Here is a 21,120-nt window from a genome sequence, read left to right as displayed (position 1 = left end):
GAGGCAAAGACAGGTAGGTGATCCCCTGTAGCTTGCAGGCCAGCCACCCTAGCACTACTTAGTCTTGCAGATTTCAGGCCAGTAAGAGACTCTGACTCAAACAAAACCAACCAAACAAAAGGAAGCGGGTAGTTGTTGTAGGATGCCATTATGTTTCGGGTGGGTTTTTTTTTTTTTTTTCCTACCCCATTCTTAAGCTCCCATAATAATGACTCATGAGACTCCAGATAATTATTTACAAATGCCTAGCCCATATAGCTAGGCTCTTCTCTAACTGGCTCATAACTTAAAATAACCATTTTACTAATTTACATCCTGCCACGTGCCTGGTTCCCTGAGCTCAGGCACCATGTATGCATCTCCCTTACATCTTGCTGGCTGAATTCCGTGCACCTGGCTCTATTCCAGCATCCTTCTCTCTCCCAGGAAGTCCTGCCTTCCACTTCTCTCTATGCCCAACTATAGGCTGTCAGTAACTTTTATTATCCAATCAGGGGGAAATTGGGAGGCAAAGTTCAAAAATCATCATCCTGAATGCCTGAGAATCTGCCTGTAGGACAACAAGGTTGGTTGCCTGGGGGCAAGCAACCAACACTTGAAGACGGATCAACCCCAACAGATGGTACCTGGGGAACTACACTTGAGATTGTACTCTGGCCTACACACACACACACACACACACACACACACACACACACACACACACATAAACAAAAAGTAGCCAAGTTCTTTATCTTTAAAAGTGTAGTGTAATTATTCATTTTCTGAGGTGATTAAATTATTGGATCTTGATGCAGCTTGATGTGCTTGGCATTTGACAGCATTCTTATAAACTCTGTAAAATAACATAGCAGCAATGGCAGATGAGGAACAGATGAGAGGAGACCGGAGACTGCTGTGGTGGGCAATAAGAATTGGGTGAGAGGCGCTCACACAGACAGCTTCTAGAAGAAATGAGAAAGAAAGAGGAAAAAAAAATTGAAAATGTCACAAATTGAAATGCACTTAGTCCATGCCACCTTCCGAATACTATAGCTTACCAATACATACATCACAAAGCAGTCCACCCTTGTGCTCACGTTTGACCAGGAACTGCAGCTTGCTGCCAGTGCCCAGCATCCTAACAGAATGGTAAGTATCCCGTGCCACTAGCCCAGGAAATAACAAAATCCAGATTCAAAACACAATTTCTACAGAGCACATATTGCTTTCACACCATCGCAAATGTGAAAAATCATAGGTCAAACCATCTGGGAGCTGCCTATGTGGGCTTTGAATCGCACTTCCAGCTTGGTGCGTCACACTGATTGCTGGTTTAACTTCTCTCTGGTTTCTATAAAAGCTTTTTGGATGGCAAACTGTGTCTGTGGGAGATGCAGGCTGGGGCTCCCAATACCTCCATCTTGCTCTGCGATCAGGCCTTCACTTATTTCACTTTCAGTATATTTTGATTTAAATAATTTGCTATGTCAATCCTGTATTATTTTTAAAATACGACTGAAAATACTCGAATCAGGGATGAGGAAATAGCTCAGTACTACCCGCCTAGCACACGGGAAGCCCCAGGGTTAAGTCCCATGACACAAAAAAGTAAAAGGAGCAGAGATTTAAAAATTTTAACCTACAAAGGAAAATTTTATTTGCAACAAAGGAAAACATATTTCAACTATTAGTTTATAACATTTCTTAGTTTGCTTTCCTTTTGGTTTTGGGTTTTTGTTTTTGTTTTTAACTTTTGCTTGTTTGTTTGTTTGTTTGTTGAGACAAAGTCTTTCTACTTGGCCCAGGATGGCCTGATGCCATGATCCTCCTACCTCAGCCTCCTGGGATTACAGATGTGCACCACCATGCCTGACTTTAATGTTTTATTACTAAGCCTTATTCTAAAGTACAGTAAGAACTATCACAGATTCATATATATTATATAATCTTCTCTCAATATTGTAATGTTTCCCAAATTTTCATAATTGCAACAAACATACTTTGTTATGGCATTATAAATTATTCAACCATATAAATTATTATGGAAATGTATGTAAAAATATCCCTTATCAATATAAACAAAATTTTATGGGTATGGGGAGATGACTCAGTGGTTAAGAGCACTTGCTGTTCTTGCAAAGGCCCAGGATCCCATTCCCAGAACCTACATAGTGTTTCACAGCCATCTCTAACTCCAGCTCCAGGGAATCAGTGCTCCTCTCTGACCTCTGAGGGCACCAGGCATGTATGAGGTTCACATAGATATATGCAGGCAAAGTACTCACACACATAAAATAAAAGAAGTAGATCTTAAAAAAAAATATGTTGATACAAATTATGAAACAAATAGATTGATTTGGTTTTGTGTTTTCTTTTGCCCTTTAGGCATTAGGATTTTTATCTTCTTATGGAATAGGAATGGAATATGACCAAGCCAAGGTAAAGTGAAATCTATTTTCTTTCCTGAAACAAAATGTATTTATTTAAAAGGAACATTGGATACAATCTATTACTAAAGAGGACCTCTGTACTGCGGTATTAAAAGTGTCTATTCAACAGAGAAATTTGGCAATCTGCCACAAACTTCTTAGTCTCATGTGTCAGGTTCTTTACCAAAAGTATGTAATATCTACTTTGTAGGATTTTAAAATGGGGGAAAAAAAAAATACCATGCCTTTTTCATAGACTCTACACCCCATCTTAACAGGACAGATTGAAACTTGGGACATATTTTGGAGTGGCTCTTGGTTCATTACTGGGGTAGAAATAAAATAATAATAATAATAATAATAATAAATTAAAATAAATATAAAACAGTGCTTAGTTTGAGTCTAACTTTAGGAAACCAATATAATTGTGCTTCTTTTACCTTAGGCATTGATATACTACACATTTGGAAGTGCTGGAGGAAGCATGATGTCCCAGATGATTCTGGTTTGTAAACTAAACATTCTTAGACCAAAATAGATATAAATAGCACTATCTGCATATTAATACATATATGTATGTTTGTGTTTTAGGGGTACAGATATTTGTCAGGAATCAATGTTCTACAAAACTGTGAAGTTGCCCTAAATCACTACAAGAAAGTGGCAGACTATAGTGAGTAATTCTCATAAACCTGTTTTGGGGGAGGTTTGGGAGGATAATTTGTTGGTTGCTTTTTTTTTTTTTTTTTTTTTTTCTAGACAAGGAAGGTCTCATTGTATATCATCTTAGCTGGCCTGAAACTCCAGGTTGGTCTCAAACTCACAGAAATCTGCCTGCCTCTGCTTCCCAAGTACTGGGACTGAAGGTGTGCACTGCCACACCCAGCTCTCATAACGCATTCTAATCTAAACAGTTCTGAAGCTTACCTCAGTGGTAAAGCACTTGCATACACAAAAATGTGGGTTTTGTTTATTCCTCCAGAATTAGAAATAGGTCAGACTTTTACCAAGCAGTTTTTAAAATAGTAACACCAGGAAGGAATGGGGATATAGCTTAGCTGATAAAAGGCTTATTGTACAAGGATAAGGATCTGAGTTCAAGCCCCAGATCCACATTAAAAAAAAAAAAAGATTGGGCATAGTAGGACACATTTGCAATCTCAGTGCTGGGGAAGCAGAGACAGGCTGATCCCCAGGCTTACTGGCAGCTAGTCTACCTACCAGGTGAGTTCTAGGCCAGTCATAGGTCTTGTATCTAAAGACATGATGGGTAGCACTTGAGGGAAGAACCCCAAGGTTGACTTCTGGCCTCCACACTCATGTACTTGTACACACACACACACACACACACACACACACACACACACACACACACACTCTCTCTCTCTATCTCTCTCTCTCTCTCTCTCTCTCTCTCTCTCATCTACTTAGTACAACCTTAATCTAATATAAAGTTGGAGCAACCTTAATTGTTTTCAAAAAAGTTCTAAATAATGGCACTCACCTCTTATTTTGTAATATTTATCTTCAAACCTTTCTATTTTTCTTACAATATTTGTTTCTTTTTTTTTTTTTCCAAGACAGGGTCTCACTACATAGCTCTGGCTGTCCTGGAACTCACTATGGAGCACTGGCCTTAAACTCACAGAGATCCGCCTGCTTTGCCTCCCAAGTACAGGGATTAAAGGTGTGCTCCACCATGCCGGCCAGAATGCTTGTTTCTTGAACTGACAAACATTAAGCAAACTCCCCTAAGTTTAACCTATGTGATTTTGTGTGGCTTGTTAAACGCTCCTAGTGGGGACATGTTGGCATGGTCCTGTAATCTCTGCCCTTGGGACAGGGAGTCAGAGGAAAGTCGCTTCAAATTAGAGGCCAGCCAGAGCTACATAATGACATCCTGTCTCAAAAAAATAAATAAATACAAATGAGAAAAAAAGGAAACAGACAGAAGACATGGATAGGAGGGCTCACTCCACACTTCAAACTGGCATTGTTCTACCATACAGTTTTCGTCTACAAAAACAGAGCATGGGCTAATGAGGGTGCTCAGAGGCTCATGGGAGTTATCTCTGCGCGTGCAGCATCACTCAGGCGTTACATACGGCTCTAGATTACAGTCTTTCTGGAAGTGGACCACACCCATTAGGATAACTTCTACATTCAGAATAAACATCTGCACATGTATCTCAGACATCTGGGGAAAGCAAGGGCTTGACAAAAGCCCTGTTGGATTTCAGAGGCTATTCATGACAAAATTGTTTCGTATGCTTAATGATAACAGAACTGCTACATATGTATTTCAAACTGTACATTTTGTTAGGATTATTCAAGCATATGTATCTTCATATTTATTCTTAGACTATTTACAAGGAAGAACGGAGTAGCCCTTGTATTGCAATGCTCATCTCAGGAAAAGTCAGCACAGAGGGAATCAGTGGGTGTCTTTTTAAAACTCTATATCCTCAGGTTGGAGAGTTGGCTCAGTGGTTAAGAGCACCATCTGCTCTTCCAAAAGTCCCGGGTTCAATTCCCAGCACCCACATGGCAGCTCACAACTGTCTGTACCTCCAAGATCTGACACCCTCACACCAATGCACATAAATTTAAAAATTAAATAAAAATATTCTTTAAAAAAAAACTCCACATCCTCACAAGAGTCTATGCTGACGATATTTATGAGTTTCAAAAGCAAGTACAGACTTACACACAGACACACACACACAACATTTTTCAGATCTAAATAAACAAAACAAAGCAAATCTCTATTTTCTATGGCTCTTCCCTGTCGGCAGTCCAGATTCCCGCACTATTTAAGCAGAGTGGGTCTGCTGGCCTTCCTGCAAGATAACTGTTACTTCTTACACGCCGAGTGTCCTATTCTCTGGTTTGTTTCTATTCGCAGTTGCTGACAAATTGGAAAAGAGTGAAGGTATCCCCGTGGAAAAAGTGAGACTAACGGAGAGACCTGAGAATCTGAGTTCCAACAGTGAGATTTTGGATTGGGACATATACCAATACTATAAGTTTTTGGCAGAAAGAGGAGATGTTCAGATACAAGTAATGTACACAGAAAAGACCGCGTTCTTAGAACATGCCAATTGCCAGAGAGCTGGCTCCTTCTGAGTGCCAGGAGGATTGACAATGCCCTTCCTTGAGTGTGAAGGGGAGGAGGTGCCCTCTCCCCTCCACCCCACTTCTGTTTTGTCCCCTTGCCACTTGCATCTTTTGGGGCTTATTCAACAGGTAGTTGCCATAGTGATAGTAAAACGGTGGTGAAGGGGGAGGGGCGATTTTGCATTTCTCTGTGGAAATTTCACTTTTTAAAAACCTAAGTTTTAATTATGGGAAACTAGTACTTCCAATGTCGGGATTAATATAAGTGAGCTCCTGAGGAAAGGCACCAGAGCGGGGACAGTACAGCACCAATGAGATCTTAGTGAGACATAGACTATGGCCCCTTCATCCATGAGCCTGGTCATTACCACACTCCGGCCAGGGGCTTTCTGCCCCTAAGGAAGCCATATGCCTAGTAGCAACTGACCATACAATAAAAGACACAGAATAAAATAAAAGACTGAAATGTTTCCCCATCTCTTTCAAAGCAAGCCAGTAACATCAAACCGAAACAATGCACTAGAGTGAAATCAACAAATGAATGCTATTTTGGTTTACATTAAGATTGCTGCTAAAACCATCTTCAAAACTGTCATCGTTTCTAGGTATCTCTTGGACAGTTACATCTAATTGGAAGGAAAGGCCTAGACCAGGATTACTATGTAAGTTGACCTCAAACTTCTGTCCTTTAGGAGAGAGCAGTTGTGGTGAGGGAAGCTGAGGGGCCAGTGAAGAAAACGTAGAACAGGAGAGGCAAGGCAGGCCAAGCGAGTTGCCGAGAGCCAGCAGCTGGGAAAGCAGAGTCCACCTGCCGGTTCATTTTCCTAACCCGTCTTCAGCGTCTTCAGCGACAAAGCAACTTCTGAGGAGCAGCCAGGCCAAGGAATACCCCATTCCTGTGCAGACCCTCACCATTCCCTACCCGCTACATTCTGTCAGGGTGCAGTTGGACACAGAGAGCGCCTGCACCCCTTGGCCTTACCCCCATCTCCTGGCCTGGAACTTTCCTCTTCCCCAAAGGCCAGTAGCAGAAAGTCCCTAAGGGAAATTTCTGCAAAACAGCCTGAGGACCTGATTTGTCTTGATCAGACCAGATTTGCCTAGGTCAGAAATCAGACTGCTTCTTTCTAAAATTTAAACAGTGTCTCTGTAACGGTGTAAAACATTTCACCATTGCGCTTAACCATACATTAGTGTGCAAATACCTAGTGGAGGAAAAGGAATAACAAAGCTCGCCTACACAGCGCCCTCCTCTGTAAGACGCCAGCGCTGCAGGCTAAGTTCCTGCTTAGATTCTGGTTGTGGTTTCATGGTGCCAATCACCACAGACCTGGGGAAACAGGATTCCCCTCCCCCCTCCCCCCCCCCCCCGCCGCCGCAAAAAAAAAAAAAAATAAGGTTGCAGTTATTATCATTTTATGGGAGCTATGTGCTCATCTTCTCAAAGGAATGCAAACTCTGTCTCAGCATAAACCCAAGAACCTAAGGGATGGAAGTGACCCCTTTTATAAGGAGATTTCCTAAAAAGAGGCATCTGTTACTACTTTCCATTTCATTTGATACTGTTAGTTTATGTATGTCTTTAGTGCTGTGTTTTCCCCTTTATATGAGATATGGTAAACATTAGATAAATGTCAGAGTTAATTTCATAAAGTAGGTAGCAATTTACATAAGCACACGCATCCCAGGATAGCTGAAATGAAGGTTTCCAGGGCTTTAAAAAACTAACCATAAGCACCATTCCAGCTCCTTAGATGGGAGCTCTGGATTCACATGATTACTCCACTGTCTGGTTTTAGCCTGCAATAAATGTTAGGCATAGGGTGCATGCTGGGGACATTTCTTCATTTCTTATAAATAGGAACTTTGATTGGCTTAAGGATGGCAGCAGCCTTTTTAAAGAACCTCCTCCCTCAACACACACACACACACACACACACACACACACACACACACACACACACACACACGTACTGTCCATCAGCCACACATAACATGAACACCTAAAGGGAGCTGGAGCTACCTCAAATCACGTGAAGTGTAAGCCCTCCTGGGTAGCACTGAAGGATTCCCAAGGCTATGGTGGCAACAGGCAGGAAGCAGGCATCAGGAGGACCCATCGCAGGCTCTCCAGAAGCAGTGTTGGAGAGATTGCCTTAAGTGTGTTTTATAAATGAAAAGCCTGGTCTAGAGAGAGAAAGCAAATTGTTTCAAGTCGCACAGCTGGAAAGTATGTGTAATTAAAGAGCAGAATTTGAGGGCTGGTGCGATGGCTCAGCAGTTAAGGGCACTTGTTACTCTTGCAGAGGACCCAGGTCCAGTTCCCAGCATCCCACAGGGTGGCTTACAGCTGCCTGTAACTCCAGATCCAAAATATCTGACTCTTTCTCCTGGCCTCTTGTGCATGGCACACAGACAAACATGCAGGCACAATGCTCATGTGTGCAAAAAAATAAAAATAAGGAAGCAAAATTTGGATGCAGGCCTTCGGCATTAAAAATCTGTGTCATTGTTGGTAAATACCATTTAGTTTTGCACCACTCTGACAGTCTGGCCTCTAAAATCTGCCTCTCTATTTTCAAAGCAGGAACACAGAAGGGCATCATCACCTCGGGTCTACTTATCTCCAACTTTCTAATAGCTGAACTGGGCCTCATTTTTCTCATCCAGAGACTCCAATACATGAGCCGAATTCCAGAGCCTGGCCAGTAGTCAGACACTCTCTGGGACAAGTTCAGGCTAGCCCTTTCTTCTCCTTACTCTAGTGAGCCTGCACATATGTGGAAGTTCCTCCATAAATCTCAAACCTCAAGCTTGACTGGCTTGTGCTCAGCTAGCTAGCCACGAGGGAGAGGGAAGACAGAGCCCAGAGGTTGTTTCATCAGCTTCTCCCATGTGTGGCTTCTTATTCTCTGAGTCTTGCCCCTTGGAGAGGATTTTCTTGATAACTCCAGTGTCCTCCACTTACACTCCTGCACCATTAATTTTCCTCAGAGTACATATGACTCTCTCCACTCCGTTGGCCTTTATTGTTTTCTGTGTCCACAATGGATTATGTTCTTGTTTCTCTTGCTCACTAGTTTGTCTTCTACTCAGAGCAGTGCCCAGTGTATATGAAACACTCAATACATATGTGTTGAATCAATAGATGCTAGAAGCCTACATGTGGGATGACGCTTCTCAGCCTGAAAACCCCTTCAGTCAGCTTGACGTTTCAGTCCACTGAAAGGATTATCACTACAAAGCTCATTTCAAATGTGATGCTCCAGTTTGCTGATCAGCAAATTTAAAAAAAAAAAAATTAAAATACTCAGGAATAACTCCCCTGCCTTTCCCCATCACCGCTTGCTATTTGATTGAATTAATTTCTCAGAATTTGTTTTCACAGGGAACAATTTGGCCTCTCTCGGACCAAACTTGTAATTATTCAAGCGTGTATATGTACGATTCTTGATTACATTATCTTGAATTTTTATGTGCAAATTTTACTTTCATTTGTACTCTTAAAAATATAAAAGCTCAGAATGAATTGAACTAGGAAACAGGGTGCTTGGGTGCATGTTATTCAAGTGGGTGCAACATAATTAAATTAAAGCTGGCAGAGGAAGAATATCAACCCTCGGGGCAGCTGTATCATCTTCTTGCTACCCATTCTCTATAAAGAGCTAATATTCCATTTCAGGATGATCTACAGAACCTTGGATAACAGAAATCTTCATGAATGTTTTCAGAATCTTCTATTTCCTTCACTTTTCATTCTAGAAAAAATGTTGCAAACCGATTAAGCTAGGGATTTTCCTAGAGCCAATGAAAGGCCACACTTATGAGAGAGAGTTAAAATAATGAAACTTAACACAATGCCCAGGACATGCTATATTTCATAATAGCACACTGTTAACTGTGAGGAAACCAATATTTTATTTTCTATTGAGAATGAAAGTAGCTGTCAACAGAACTTTAAGCTATAATCTGCAATAAGAGCCATCCTGATTAAAGTGTACATTGCAGAATGAGCAATTGGTGAAAAGCTCCAAGAATAATGTTCTTGGAGACAAGGTCTCATGCACCCCAGGCTAGCCTCAAGTTCACTTTGTAGCTAAGGATGGCTTTGAACTTCCGATCCTCTTACTTCCACCTCCTGAGTGCTGGGGTTACAGGAGCGTATGCCATGCCCAGTTTAGGTGGTGCTGGGGGTTGAACCCAAGGCCTTGAGCCCGTGAAGCAGGCACCGTACCAACATCTTTAGTTCTGCTCAATAAATATACAAAAGATGCGTGGATGGCTGCGTAGGCAGCCACTTGTTTGTTTGTTTGTTTGTTGTTTGTTTGTTTTTGGCATGATCTCCTGTAGCCAAGGCTGGCCTCAAAATCATTTAGTAACCAAGAGTCACTATGTAACTGAGAGTTCCCTTGAACTTCTGATTACCCTGCCTCCATCTCCCTATGCAGGAATAGCAGACATGCACCACCTCACCTCATTTATGCAGTGCTAAAGACCAAAACAGGGGTTTGCACATGTTATGGCAAGAACAAGCACGCAACAAACTGAACTACACCTCCAAACCATCAAAACTCTTGAGAGTAAGGACTTAGCGTCACATATGGATCACAACGGAAGTGACTTGCATGGCAGGTTCATGTGAGGCTAAGTACATTTTACAGCCAGGTATGCACACCCAGGCATGGTGGCACATGCCTTTGATCTCAGCACTTAGGAGGCATAGGCAGGCAGATCTCTGAGGTTGAGGCCAGCCTGGTCTACAGAGTGAGTTCCAGGACAGCCAGGGCAACACGGGGAAACCTTGTCTCAAAACAAAGCAAACAAAACCACAACAACAACAAACAGTTTTAAACAAAAGAAGCAATCACACCAGAACCAGTAAGTTTAAAAAGGAAGAACCAAGAACTGAAGTTCCAAGTAGGCAAAGACAGTGATGTAAATAAAACCAGGAACCAGGAGCACAGTTAGCCACGACAGGGGACTGTAAGGCGCTGCTGTGGAGGAGCCGGAGCCATGCCGCTAAGTGGCTAAGTGGTGAGTGAGAAGCTGCCAAGTCTCCGGAGCCTTATGGGATCCGATTGTTCAGGCGTTGGGGAACTCTAGAACCTTTATTTGTTCTGAGAAGAGTATTTCATTTAAAGGTTCAACTTTTCTCTTTCCCAGAATGAAACTTTTTCTTCAGAACTCTCTACTGCAGGCTAAGTAAGAGCCAAACTACTAAATTGGACTTTGAAATGATTTTAGAACCATAATATTTAGGTCAAAATGTCGCAAAAAGATTAAAGTCTAGGTCCCTTGTTTTAAAGATTGATAAAGATTCATTCATTCTTAAAATATTTTCTGTGTGCTTTAAATATGAAAGGCACTGCTAAGTCCAGAGGATCCAACACTGAAGGAGAGAAACAGATATGTTGGTAGGTAAATGGCATTATAGGGACATGACAGGGTGCCTGCAGAATACAGAGGAGGGGGATCTAAATGAGGGAATCAAAGCTGGAGATAATGTGACTTGCATAAATGACCCCCTTATTTGGGTGTATACTTAGCTCTGGCCCATGGTCTACGACAGTACCAACCCAATGTGTCCAATTTCACCAGGTCTCAGAACCCAAGTGCCAGCCTGATTGGTATTTGGACAGAAAAAGATTCCATACAAAATGCCCCTTTTCAGTACCAGCATTTAAGTTTCTTCTACCTAACACACACGGATCAGTCCAGAGATTTTAGTTTCAACGTTTCCCAATGCTTGTAAATCTCTAATTATGTTTATATTTCTAACAAAATTAAACCTTACGTTTAGCAGTCAAAACTGACACTTCCATTTCCCCTTACAAGTGCTAAATTTTGAGTATTCTACTCTGACCACGTTGAAACAATGATTTCTTAGACAGCTCGGGCATTCTGAGGAAGGGACTGAAGACTCCCTTTCCCTTGACACTCCCGTGCCTCCTGAGAGCTTCAGTAGTGAGGCTCTGTCACTCGGGCCTTCCCCTTTAACCACGGAATCAGAGTTCTAAGGACATAGAAACTGTGCTTAGTCTTTTTACAGAAGTCTAATACTTATCATTAATTCACACAAGATATTAATAGTACCTTCCCTGCAAAGATGGTATGAGAATTTAGAAAGAAAAACATATAAACATTTGTTAGGAAACAGGACAATATATATTCTTCTCTCATTCTCTGCCCATCTAATTATTTGGGGGCATTCCTTTTTATCTCCTCACATACTCTGTGCTATTAACATATACTCATTTTTTTTCTGAGCACTATTGTCAGGGAGCAAATATAGAAACCATGTTTTGCTTTAGAATATTTTTATTTATTCTTTGATATTTTGATTATTATTATTATTTGGTGTTGATTGTGAACTCACATGTATTCAATGTATCTTCATCATATCTACCTGTCACTCCCTACTTAACTCCCCCAGGCTCCTTTCCCTAATACATCCCTCTCTCACCTCACGTCCTCTTCATAGAGACATACAGACATATATAAATTCTTCTAGGTATTAATAAAACACAGCTAGTTAGTGCCACCTAGTCACACATGGGTGTGGACCCATCCACTGGAACATCAGCAACCTACCAGTGGCCAAACCCTCAAAGAAACTTGACTCTATATTCCCCAGCACCTTTGCCAGTAGCTCCTCGACTAGGAATAGGGCCATATAAGACCCTTCCCACCCATGCTGTAACAATGGCTGGCTTGATCTCACACGGTTCTTGTGCAGGCAACCACAGCTGCCGTGAATTCACAAGTGAAACCTGTCAAAAAGACAGCACTCCTCCTCATCCTCAGGCTCACACGTTCTTTCCATCTCCTGTCCCATGATGTTCCTTGAGCTAGTCGGGGTAGAAGGCGGGGGTAGGAAATGCTCAACTCAATTTAGGGCTGAGTGTTCAACAATAACTTATTCTCAGGTCTTTGACCAATCATGAGTCTCCGGGAAGGGGGCAGACCATCTGCCATTAACCCAGGCAACTTCTTGTAAAGAACAGATACAATGTGTTCAAATATGACACTAAAAAGTTGTCATTAAGTCTCACTCCTTGGGTTGGTCGCTTTTATTTCTCAGGTACTTTCTAGAAAGTCAAGATGAGGCTTAGAGAGTATAGCAGAACGAGATAAGATTATTCTAGAGCCAGGCATGGTGGTGCACGCCTTTAATCCCAGCACTCAGGAGGCAGAGGCAGGCGGATCGCTGTGAGTTCAAGGCCAGCCTGGTCTACAAAGCAAGTCCAGGAGAGCCAAGGCTGCACAGAGAGACCTTGTCTCGAAAAACCAAAAAAAGAAAAAAAAAAAGAAAAAGATTATTCTAAAATGTTTAATCTTGTTACTTAGAAAAAGCAGAGGGTTTGCTGGTCTCTTTCATTTTGATTCAAAAGAAACTGTCTTGAAGCTGACCTATACAAAAGACATAGTCTCAGCAAGCAGCTGTGTGTGGCTGGCATTAGGCTGCCTCATAAACATCAGGATTCTGCCAACTGTAGTACAAGCTGTCTCAAAATAAGTACATAGTAGCCTACTTTTCCAAATAATGAACTACTTAAATCTGTAGCTGAGATTCACCTTTCCCTAAGAAGCCACATGCCTACCTAACTTTTCCAAATATGAGGAGAAAAAAATGTCTTTATGCTCTAAATTATGTATAACATAAAATATAATATGATATGTACTCATGTGTTTCAGAATACACACGTGCACGTGCCTGAGCACGCACACACACACACACACATACACACACACACACGTACTCTCCCACTCCTCAGGTTTATGGTTGAAATAACACTTGGAAGAGTGCCTTGAACAAAGTGGTTATTTTACAGATAGTTTTGAAAGCATATTGAATGAATAAAATCTAGTTCAAAAGCCATTTTGTAGAATGTATTTGTGACTGCCAATAACACTGTTCCTTTTCTCTCCAGAAGGCACTATACTACTTTTTAAAGGCAGCAAAGGCTGGCAGTACAAACGCCATGGCATTTATAGGAAAGGTACATGCTTCTAGTTCATCAGTGCTTGTCATTCCTTTAAAAGCTAAGAAATGTGGGGTCTGAGGAGGTGTCTCAATCCATAAAGCTCCTGTTGCCAAGCATGACGACCTGGGCTCAATCTCCACTACACCCCACCCCAAAGCCTGTCGTGGTTATGCAGGTCTGTAACCCCAGTTCTGGATAGGGAGAGACAGGCAGGTCATCAGAGCTCACTGGCCAGCTGGTCTAACTGAATCAGTGAGTCCCAAGTTTAGTGAGAGACTCTGCTTAAAAATACAAGGAAGAGGGGCCAGCGAGATCATTCAGCAGATAAGACATTTGCTAGGAAATCCCGATGGCCTGAATTCAATTATCAGAAACCACATGAAGGTGAAAGAGCCAATTCAACAAAATTGACTCTCTCCCTGCTCCCCTCTCTCAACGGACTTGAGATATAGTTCAATGTACGGCTAGCTAAATGCAGGGTAAAGTGTTACCACACTTGAAGAACTCAGTTATGCCCGCACTAAAGAGGCACTCAGCTGCAGCCAGCGGGTGGGACTCTTGCAGTGAGAGGAAGAAGCCTATTAGAATATCAGCCTTTATCTGCGGCACCAACAGAGCCTTGAAAGACACCTGGCCTGCACTCTTCAGAGAGTAGCTATGAGCCTGTGAGTAACAGGCTAGTTGCCATCAGAGAATGGTACAAGCCCTGGCCCAGTCAGGTGTCTCTTCCTCCACCCCTAGAATAAGAAACACTTTTACCTCAACCAAAATCAAAATCAGCCCTTATGTCCCCTTTAATGGGATATTCTCTCCCATTAAAGAGACCACTCCCTGTACTCCCCAGGGCTGCCTTGGCTCCCTACAGCCAATTTGCATTAGTTACCATGGGAATAAGCACCCTGCTTCCAGAAATGTTACATACTGTAATTTAGATGCGAGGAACATGAGAAAACACAAACAGGGTCCATTTCTTTGTCCTGGGGCAACATCACTCTAGTGTGTGTGTAGCAGGTGACAGTTTCTCCTATTTTCTTACTTGAAGAAAAACTAAGATAACGGCACGACTTGACAACATAAAACCCAGTGGTACTTATTATACACAATGCTGTGGCAATCGTCAGTGCTGTTTACTTTCAAAATATTTGCATCACTCTTAAGTGATTTTGTTACTTATGTACTCTTCTTTGTCTGTAGATGTATTTCGAGGGGAATGCGGCTGCACCACAAAATAATGCCACTGCCTTCAAATACTTCTCCATGGCGGCCAGCAAGGTATACACTCGGCCCACCATAGGAATCATATAAAATAACTGGCTTCTGTTCCAAGCTGACTGATGACCAAAAATTGGCTTCCAAGGCCTAAGCCCTTAGGATACATGTATAAAATGAGGACATGACCATTGCAAGGTGTGGTTGAGGGGAAGGTTTTTATTGTCGATATGAGGGAGAGAACAGCTAGGGGCATCTGGAAGAGTCCAGAACAGGGAGAGAAAGCAGTAGACTAAACATGGCCAGTGGACTGGGCCATGAGAAAAGGGCGGGGGCAGTGGGAGAGGAGGGACAAGAAAGAGAGCAAAGAGCAGACCAAGAAAGGAAGACAAAAGAAGGCGAAGAAAGCTCACGGCCAGAACGGCAGGGGTTTATGGGAATAAAAATTGGGGGTAGGGAAGCTTATGAGGTGGAGAATTTTAGGGTAAGGGGCAAGGTGAGAAGGATGGAGAGGAGCCAGGACACCACCAAGGACTCTAACAGATACCCACAGAAGCTCAGAGAGCCCAGAGGCCATTTGTCCAGAGTTTCCTTTGGACCTTACAGTAAGCTTAGAAAGCACATTTGTATCCAAAGAAAACATATCATCAGCAATAAAATACTGAGCAGGAACATAGACGGATATGGCCTGTCTTCTATCTTTTTGGTAACTGAAAAGGGCAGATGCTCATGGCACCCTTGCTGGAGCCAGCAGGAGGCTAGACTGAAGCTTAGCTTCCCTCTCCCCCAGCAGTAGCTGAAGCTCTGCCTTGGGAACAGGCAATAAAGGGTAAGGGGTGGAGAGAGTGTTTTCTTTAATTAATTTATTCATATTACATGTCAATTGTTAGCTCATCCCTTGTATAATGGAGAGGGTGCTTTAATCACAGACTGCACAGACAAAGACAGTCACCATCCAGCTTTTCTCAGGCACAGTTCATCTAAAGGCTGGAGCCCCAGCAGCCCACACGGAAGGTTGCTAGGGCAGTAGCCAAGGAAAGGAGACGAGCACGGATGAGCTTGAGCACCAACCCTGACGCTTACTCCCCCATGCAGCCGTGGATAAGCTATTAGCCTTTCTGTGCTTCGCTTTTCCTACCAGGAAGTTGGGAATGTAAGATTTGCTTGACGTCCTATTATAAAATACTAAAGCGCTGCCTGGCATATAATAGTTGCTGGATATTAACTGTTGTCCTTTGTAGTCTCGATCCACAGCCAAGGCTTGTGGCTATGAGGGAGTACAGAGAAGGTGTGACAGTCGGCCCCCTGCATACCATGTTCCATATGCATGCACTCAATTAACCATGGATTCAAAAATTGTAACTGAATACATACAGGCATTTCTCTTGCTGTGTCTTTTTCTCTAACCGTATAACAACCATTTATATCAATCACCTTGAGGGTACATTTGCTATGTTATATAGACATGATCCCATGTACAGGGAAAGTGCATAGGTCATATGCAATAATACGTGATCACGTGTGAAAGGTCCAGAATCTAAGGACGTTGGTATCCTTGGAGGTCCTGAAGCCCATTCCCCCCCCCACAGAAGCTGAGGACATTCATGATACATCTCCTGCTGTTGAAATCTTTGCCTTGCTGGGTGTGGTTGAACATAGCTTTAATCCTAGCACTCGGGAAGCAAAGGCAGGCAGATCACTAAGATTTCAAGGCCACTCAGGGCTACACGGTAACACTGACTCAAAGAGGGGAGGGGGCGGGGCAAAAAGAAACTATCTTTGCTGTAGGCTCAGTGAAGCTGGTATCTATCAGCTCAAACTTAGTATACTACCCCAAATCCTTTTTCTACACAAGGAATGACCTCATCTGTACTGGCTGGTTTTGTGTCAATTTGATGCCAAGCTAGAGTCATCAGAGAGGAAGGAGCCTCAGGTGAGGAAATGCCTCCATGAGATCCACCTGTAAGGCATTTTCTCAATTAGTGATCTCTGAGGGTGGGCCTAGCCCATAGTGGGTGGTCATCCCTGGGCTGGTGGTCCTGGATTCTATAAGAAGGCAGGCTGAGCAAAGCAGAGAAAGCAAGCCAGTAAGCAGCACCGGTCCATGGCCTCTGTGTCAGCTCCTGCCTCCGGGTTCCTGCCCTGTTTGAGGTCCTGTCCTGACTTGCTTTGGTGATGAACAACAATGTGAAAATATAATCCAAATAAACCCTTTCCTCACCAACTTGCTTTTTGATCATGGTGTTTCATCACAACAATAGAAACCCTAACCAAGAATGCCATCCAACACCCCTTAGCTTAACCTTGGAAAATGGCCGATGGACTCTTTGGTACCCACAGTAAGAAGCATTTTTTTCTGTCCTACAATCTTATTCTGTAAACTGGCAACCAAGATACATTTGGATCAAGAATATTTTCAACTGTTCTCCGTTTTTACAAGCTGCACACTGCCTTAGGAGGCTACTGACAAGCAGCCCGTAGCTAATTCTCTGGTGGTTAAATTACTGGGAGGCTGGTCCTCAGCACCTCCCCCTTGTAATTTGTATGAAATTATTACTCCTTGTCTTTGAGAAAGCTATTTGGAAAGCCGTTAGATTAGGCAGACAAGGCAGGGGGTTGGTGGCAGGCTGAAAGGAGGTAACTGAGGAAAACCTCTTGTAATTGGGAAAATAATACTGATTTGTTACTCCAAAGGAATTTTGCCAGGAAGCTGGGTGTGTGAATTTGCTCCCCAGATACTTGACGATTTGTAACTAGCAGTGACCCAGACGAACTACATTTTAACCTCAGCTTTTCTTCTTTACAATGGAAGTGTAAAACTGTATTTAAAGGAATGTTCAATGGCATTAGATGGGCACAGCTATATACTCTGTGACCATTGCCTGAGCAACTTATTAGATTTCTCATACACATTTTTGTTTTGCAACATAAAAATAAAATAATGTTCTTGGGGTTGAGTTCAGTCAGTAGACTGGATTGTGTTTTTGTTTTTGCCTGGCATGTACAAAATTTTGGGTTTAATCTTTTGCACCTCATAAAGCACATGTGATACAAGTGATACAAGCTTATAATCCTAGCACTGCAGAGGTAGAGGCAGGAGGGATCAGGAGTTACATATCAAGCTCAAGGCTACCCTGGGCAACCTGTCTCCAAAAGTGTGTGTGTGTGTGTGTGTGTGTGCGTGCGCGCGCGCGCGCACACGCACGCACACACATGTTGTTGTTGTTGAAGTTTGCTTTAAGGTTTCATCAGAACTAGGACATAAAAAAACACTTTACAGGCTGGAGAGATGGCTCAGCAGTTAAGAGCACCGACGGCTCTTCCAGAGGTCCCGAGTTCAATTCCCAGCAACCACATGATGGCTCACAACCATCTATAATGTGATCTGATGCCCTTTTCTGGTGTGCAGGGGTATAGGCAGGCAGAGCAATGTATACATAATAAATAAATAAATAAACACTTTACAAACTCTTTTGTACAAACTCTTTATCTCACGTAGACCACATCAGGCCCAACTCTCTCTCCTCGCACGTATCATGCCCTTCGTTCCTGTAGTCCTCAGTCTAAGCTGAACTCAGTCATCTTTCCCGTCACTAAGCTTCCCACATCTTCTTACTCACACGATCCTTTCATTCTGCTGAATTAGCACCATCCCCTCTCCTGGGCTTCTAGAGCTTTGGGCCCTCTAGCTTTTTTTTTCTAGTGCCTGAAGTCTTTGTTTCCCACCCCCCAACTTGAGGAGGACCAGGCCCTAGCTTGTTGCTAAGGTTCATTAAAGGTCAGGAAAATGACCATCTGCTCCCTAGGTTCATGACACTTAGCTAATCGAGAACATTAAGCCCTAATGTGGAAGCTGTATATTGGAAGTTGGCTAGACATGTGTTTTTGTTCATCCCAGAAAGTGCTTTTAAAATCAGTAAATGTCCCATCAAACCATGGACAGTCAGATCCTTTTGTGATTCATAATTGTGATAGCACATGTTAAGATGTGCTTCCCTCAGAACTTGTTACCACATTAGCCTCTGAGGTAGGAAAAAAAATGATTTCTGGCTTTTCTTTGAAGATGGCAAGAGCTGACTGTGCAGAATTGCTGTTCTGTGGAGCAGAGATACTAATACGCTGTGCTGTCCCTAGACAAGGCAGACAGACGCCCTCTGGTTTGCTTCACTCTCTGACATCCTATCAGTGGCCTAATTGAGTTACCCCCAGATGGAACTCAATGACGGATCAAAGTTGGAGTCCACCCAAAGCCCACTTGGCAAACCAATGAGTTTATTGGCTTTCCTATAGAGTAAGAGTGACTTACAGCTCTGGTGCTCAACCTTCCTAATAGTGCGGCCCATTAATACAGTTCCTCATGCAGCCATAAAATTATTTTCTTTGCTACTCCATAGCTATAATTTTGCTACTGTTATGACTTGTAATCTGATATGCAGGATGGTCTTAGGCGACCCCCGTGAAAGGGCTGGAAACCAGGGACTTGGAGGAACATGGGTGACCCCAGAGCAGCCACCCCACTGGAAAGCCTCTGTGCAGCATAGAAAGTGGCTTCACCATCATTGTATGCACCACACACTCCAGTGAGTGCCCAAAGTGTGAGACAGTGTGCAGCTGAGATTGAATTCCAGAAAGCAGGAAGGAGGGTGTAAAAAGCAACTGGAATCTCAAGCAGATGGTCTGACAACTCCCCTTCCTCCTGTGAGGAGGCAGCAGTGAGGAGGCAGCAATGAGGAGGGTCTCTCGCAAGCAGAAATGACCATTCTAACAATGGTAATGGCCCTCACACGCAGAGGATGACGTCATATGACTCGTTACATCACCAGCACAGAGCTCGGAGATGACAGAGTGGGCCACCCCTGTCTTAAGAGTCTAAATATATGCTCTGGCCTTAAGACCACTGAGTCATCCCGTGAAGGAACAAAGGGAAGGATTTCGCTCTGGATGTTAAAACACTCTCTCCCTCTTTCCTCACCATTCCTCCCCTTCCATTTTATTTTTTCAACATTTGCCACATCCATCGCAGTCAGTCTTATTATTCCTTAAGCAGAGCAGCCACTGATTGTTAGAAATCACAGGTGGATGTGAGAGAAAAAGAAAGGATGAGGTGTAGCTTGGGCACAGAATGCTTGTGTACTTTAAGGCCTCAGGACTGATACCTAGCTCAAAACAAACAGAGAGGGCACTTGTGCCACCTGTTTAATATTGGTGGAATGTCCCAAGGATTTTAAAAATATAATATTAAATCCTTTGAAATGCACAGGGTCAAGCTGGGATTCTTGAGGTGGTGTCTGAAATATGCCTTCTCTGCTTCTGTGCTCCTTCGTGGTCACAGGGGCATGCTCTGGCTGTGTCCACAAGAACTAAATTTAGGTTGTTAGGGGACACTGGAGAGCTTTCTATCAGAACTTAACTTCCTGCAGAAACTCTGTAAGTCTATAAAAGAGATCGACCGGCAGATCTGCTGAACAAAAGCCAAGTGGCCAAGCCCTGGCTCCTTACACAGACACCAGAGGGCAAAACACACAGGAGATATTCTTATGAGAGAGAGAGAGAGAGAGAGAGAGAGAGAGAGAGAGAGAGAGAGAGAGAGAGAGAGAGAGAGAGAGAAAAGAGAAGAAAGAGGAACTCTGTTGGAAAATCACTAGGGGTGTGTGTGTGTGTGTGTGTGTGTGTGTGTGTGTGTGTGTGTGTGTAGATCAGAGAACAGCTTTCTGGAATCTATGGATTTTATAGGTTCCAGGGCTGGAACTCAGGTTGTTCTACTTACACACCAAACAGTTTTACCCAATGATCCACCTGGCCTGTGAGGAAATAATTTTAAGCCTCACTTCATCCAGGACTGACACACTAAATGCCTATATACCAGAACATGTTCTGGCTGAGCATTTCCCTCCCCTTATTGAAAACACCACATTTGTAGAGTGTTGAGTTTAGATGAGAAAAAGAAATGGTAATTTAACATCAGGTAGATATCAGTGATGTTATGACCCATTGAATTTGAATAAGTGCATACTGCATAACATAATAATACATACAATATATATAAATAATATATACAATATATTACATAATATATACAAATCAAATTATTTACTGTTAGCAATGGTTACACTAAAATCCAACATCCTGAAATGATATTTGGTCATTGATGTCAACTCCCTTTGGCCAAATTAGGTAACAGTTGTCTGAATAGACCTTCCTATTCTAGAAAACACATCCATCCTTTGAGTATTGGCTCAAATGTCACTCCCACGATACTTTGATTCTCTCAAGCTCTTAGCACCAACCGAGCAGTCGAGTATCCCTTTTCATCTGCCCACAACATTATCGACTTATTTAACTCCAGGACTTACCTCATGTAGCACAGCTAAGACATTAAACCCACCGAACCAGGCATG

At 42.7% G+C, this 21,120-nt stretch overlaps 1 protein-coding gene across 1 annotated transcript in view; it reads left to right on the top strand.

The window, feature by feature from the left end:
* Positions 1 to 21,120, top strand: part of Sel1l2 (SEL1L2 adaptor subunit of ERAD E3 ligase) — a 53,945-nt gene that overhangs the window by 16,308 nt on the left and 16,517 nt on the right. The window contains exons 3-9 of the mRNA XM_051144743.1: positions 2,368 to 2,421; positions 2,857 to 2,916; positions 3,003 to 3,084; positions 5,317 to 5,471; positions 6,134 to 6,190; positions 13,460 to 13,528; positions 14,708 to 14,785. Of these exons, the coding sequence (XP_051000700.1) occupies positions 2,368 to 2,421; positions 2,857 to 2,916; positions 3,003 to 3,084; positions 5,317 to 5,471; positions 6,134 to 6,190; positions 13,460 to 13,528; positions 14,708 to 14,785 (555 nt within the window). The remainder of the gene's footprint in view (positions 1 to 2,367; positions 2,422 to 2,856; positions 2,917 to 3,002; positions 3,085 to 5,316; positions 5,472 to 6,133; positions 6,191 to 13,459; positions 13,529 to 14,707; positions 14,786 to 21,120) is intronic.

Source organism: Acomys russatus, chromosome 4 (assembly GCF_903995435.1).
Source record: "Acomys russatus chromosome 4, mAcoRus1.1, whole genome shotgun sequence".
NCBI classification, from domain to species: Eukaryota; Metazoa; Chordata; class Mammalia; order Rodentia; family Muridae; genus Acomys; species Acomys russatus.
The sequence above is the reverse complement of the archived record's forward strand: the minus strand, read 5'-3'. Positions and strand labels throughout refer to the sequence as shown.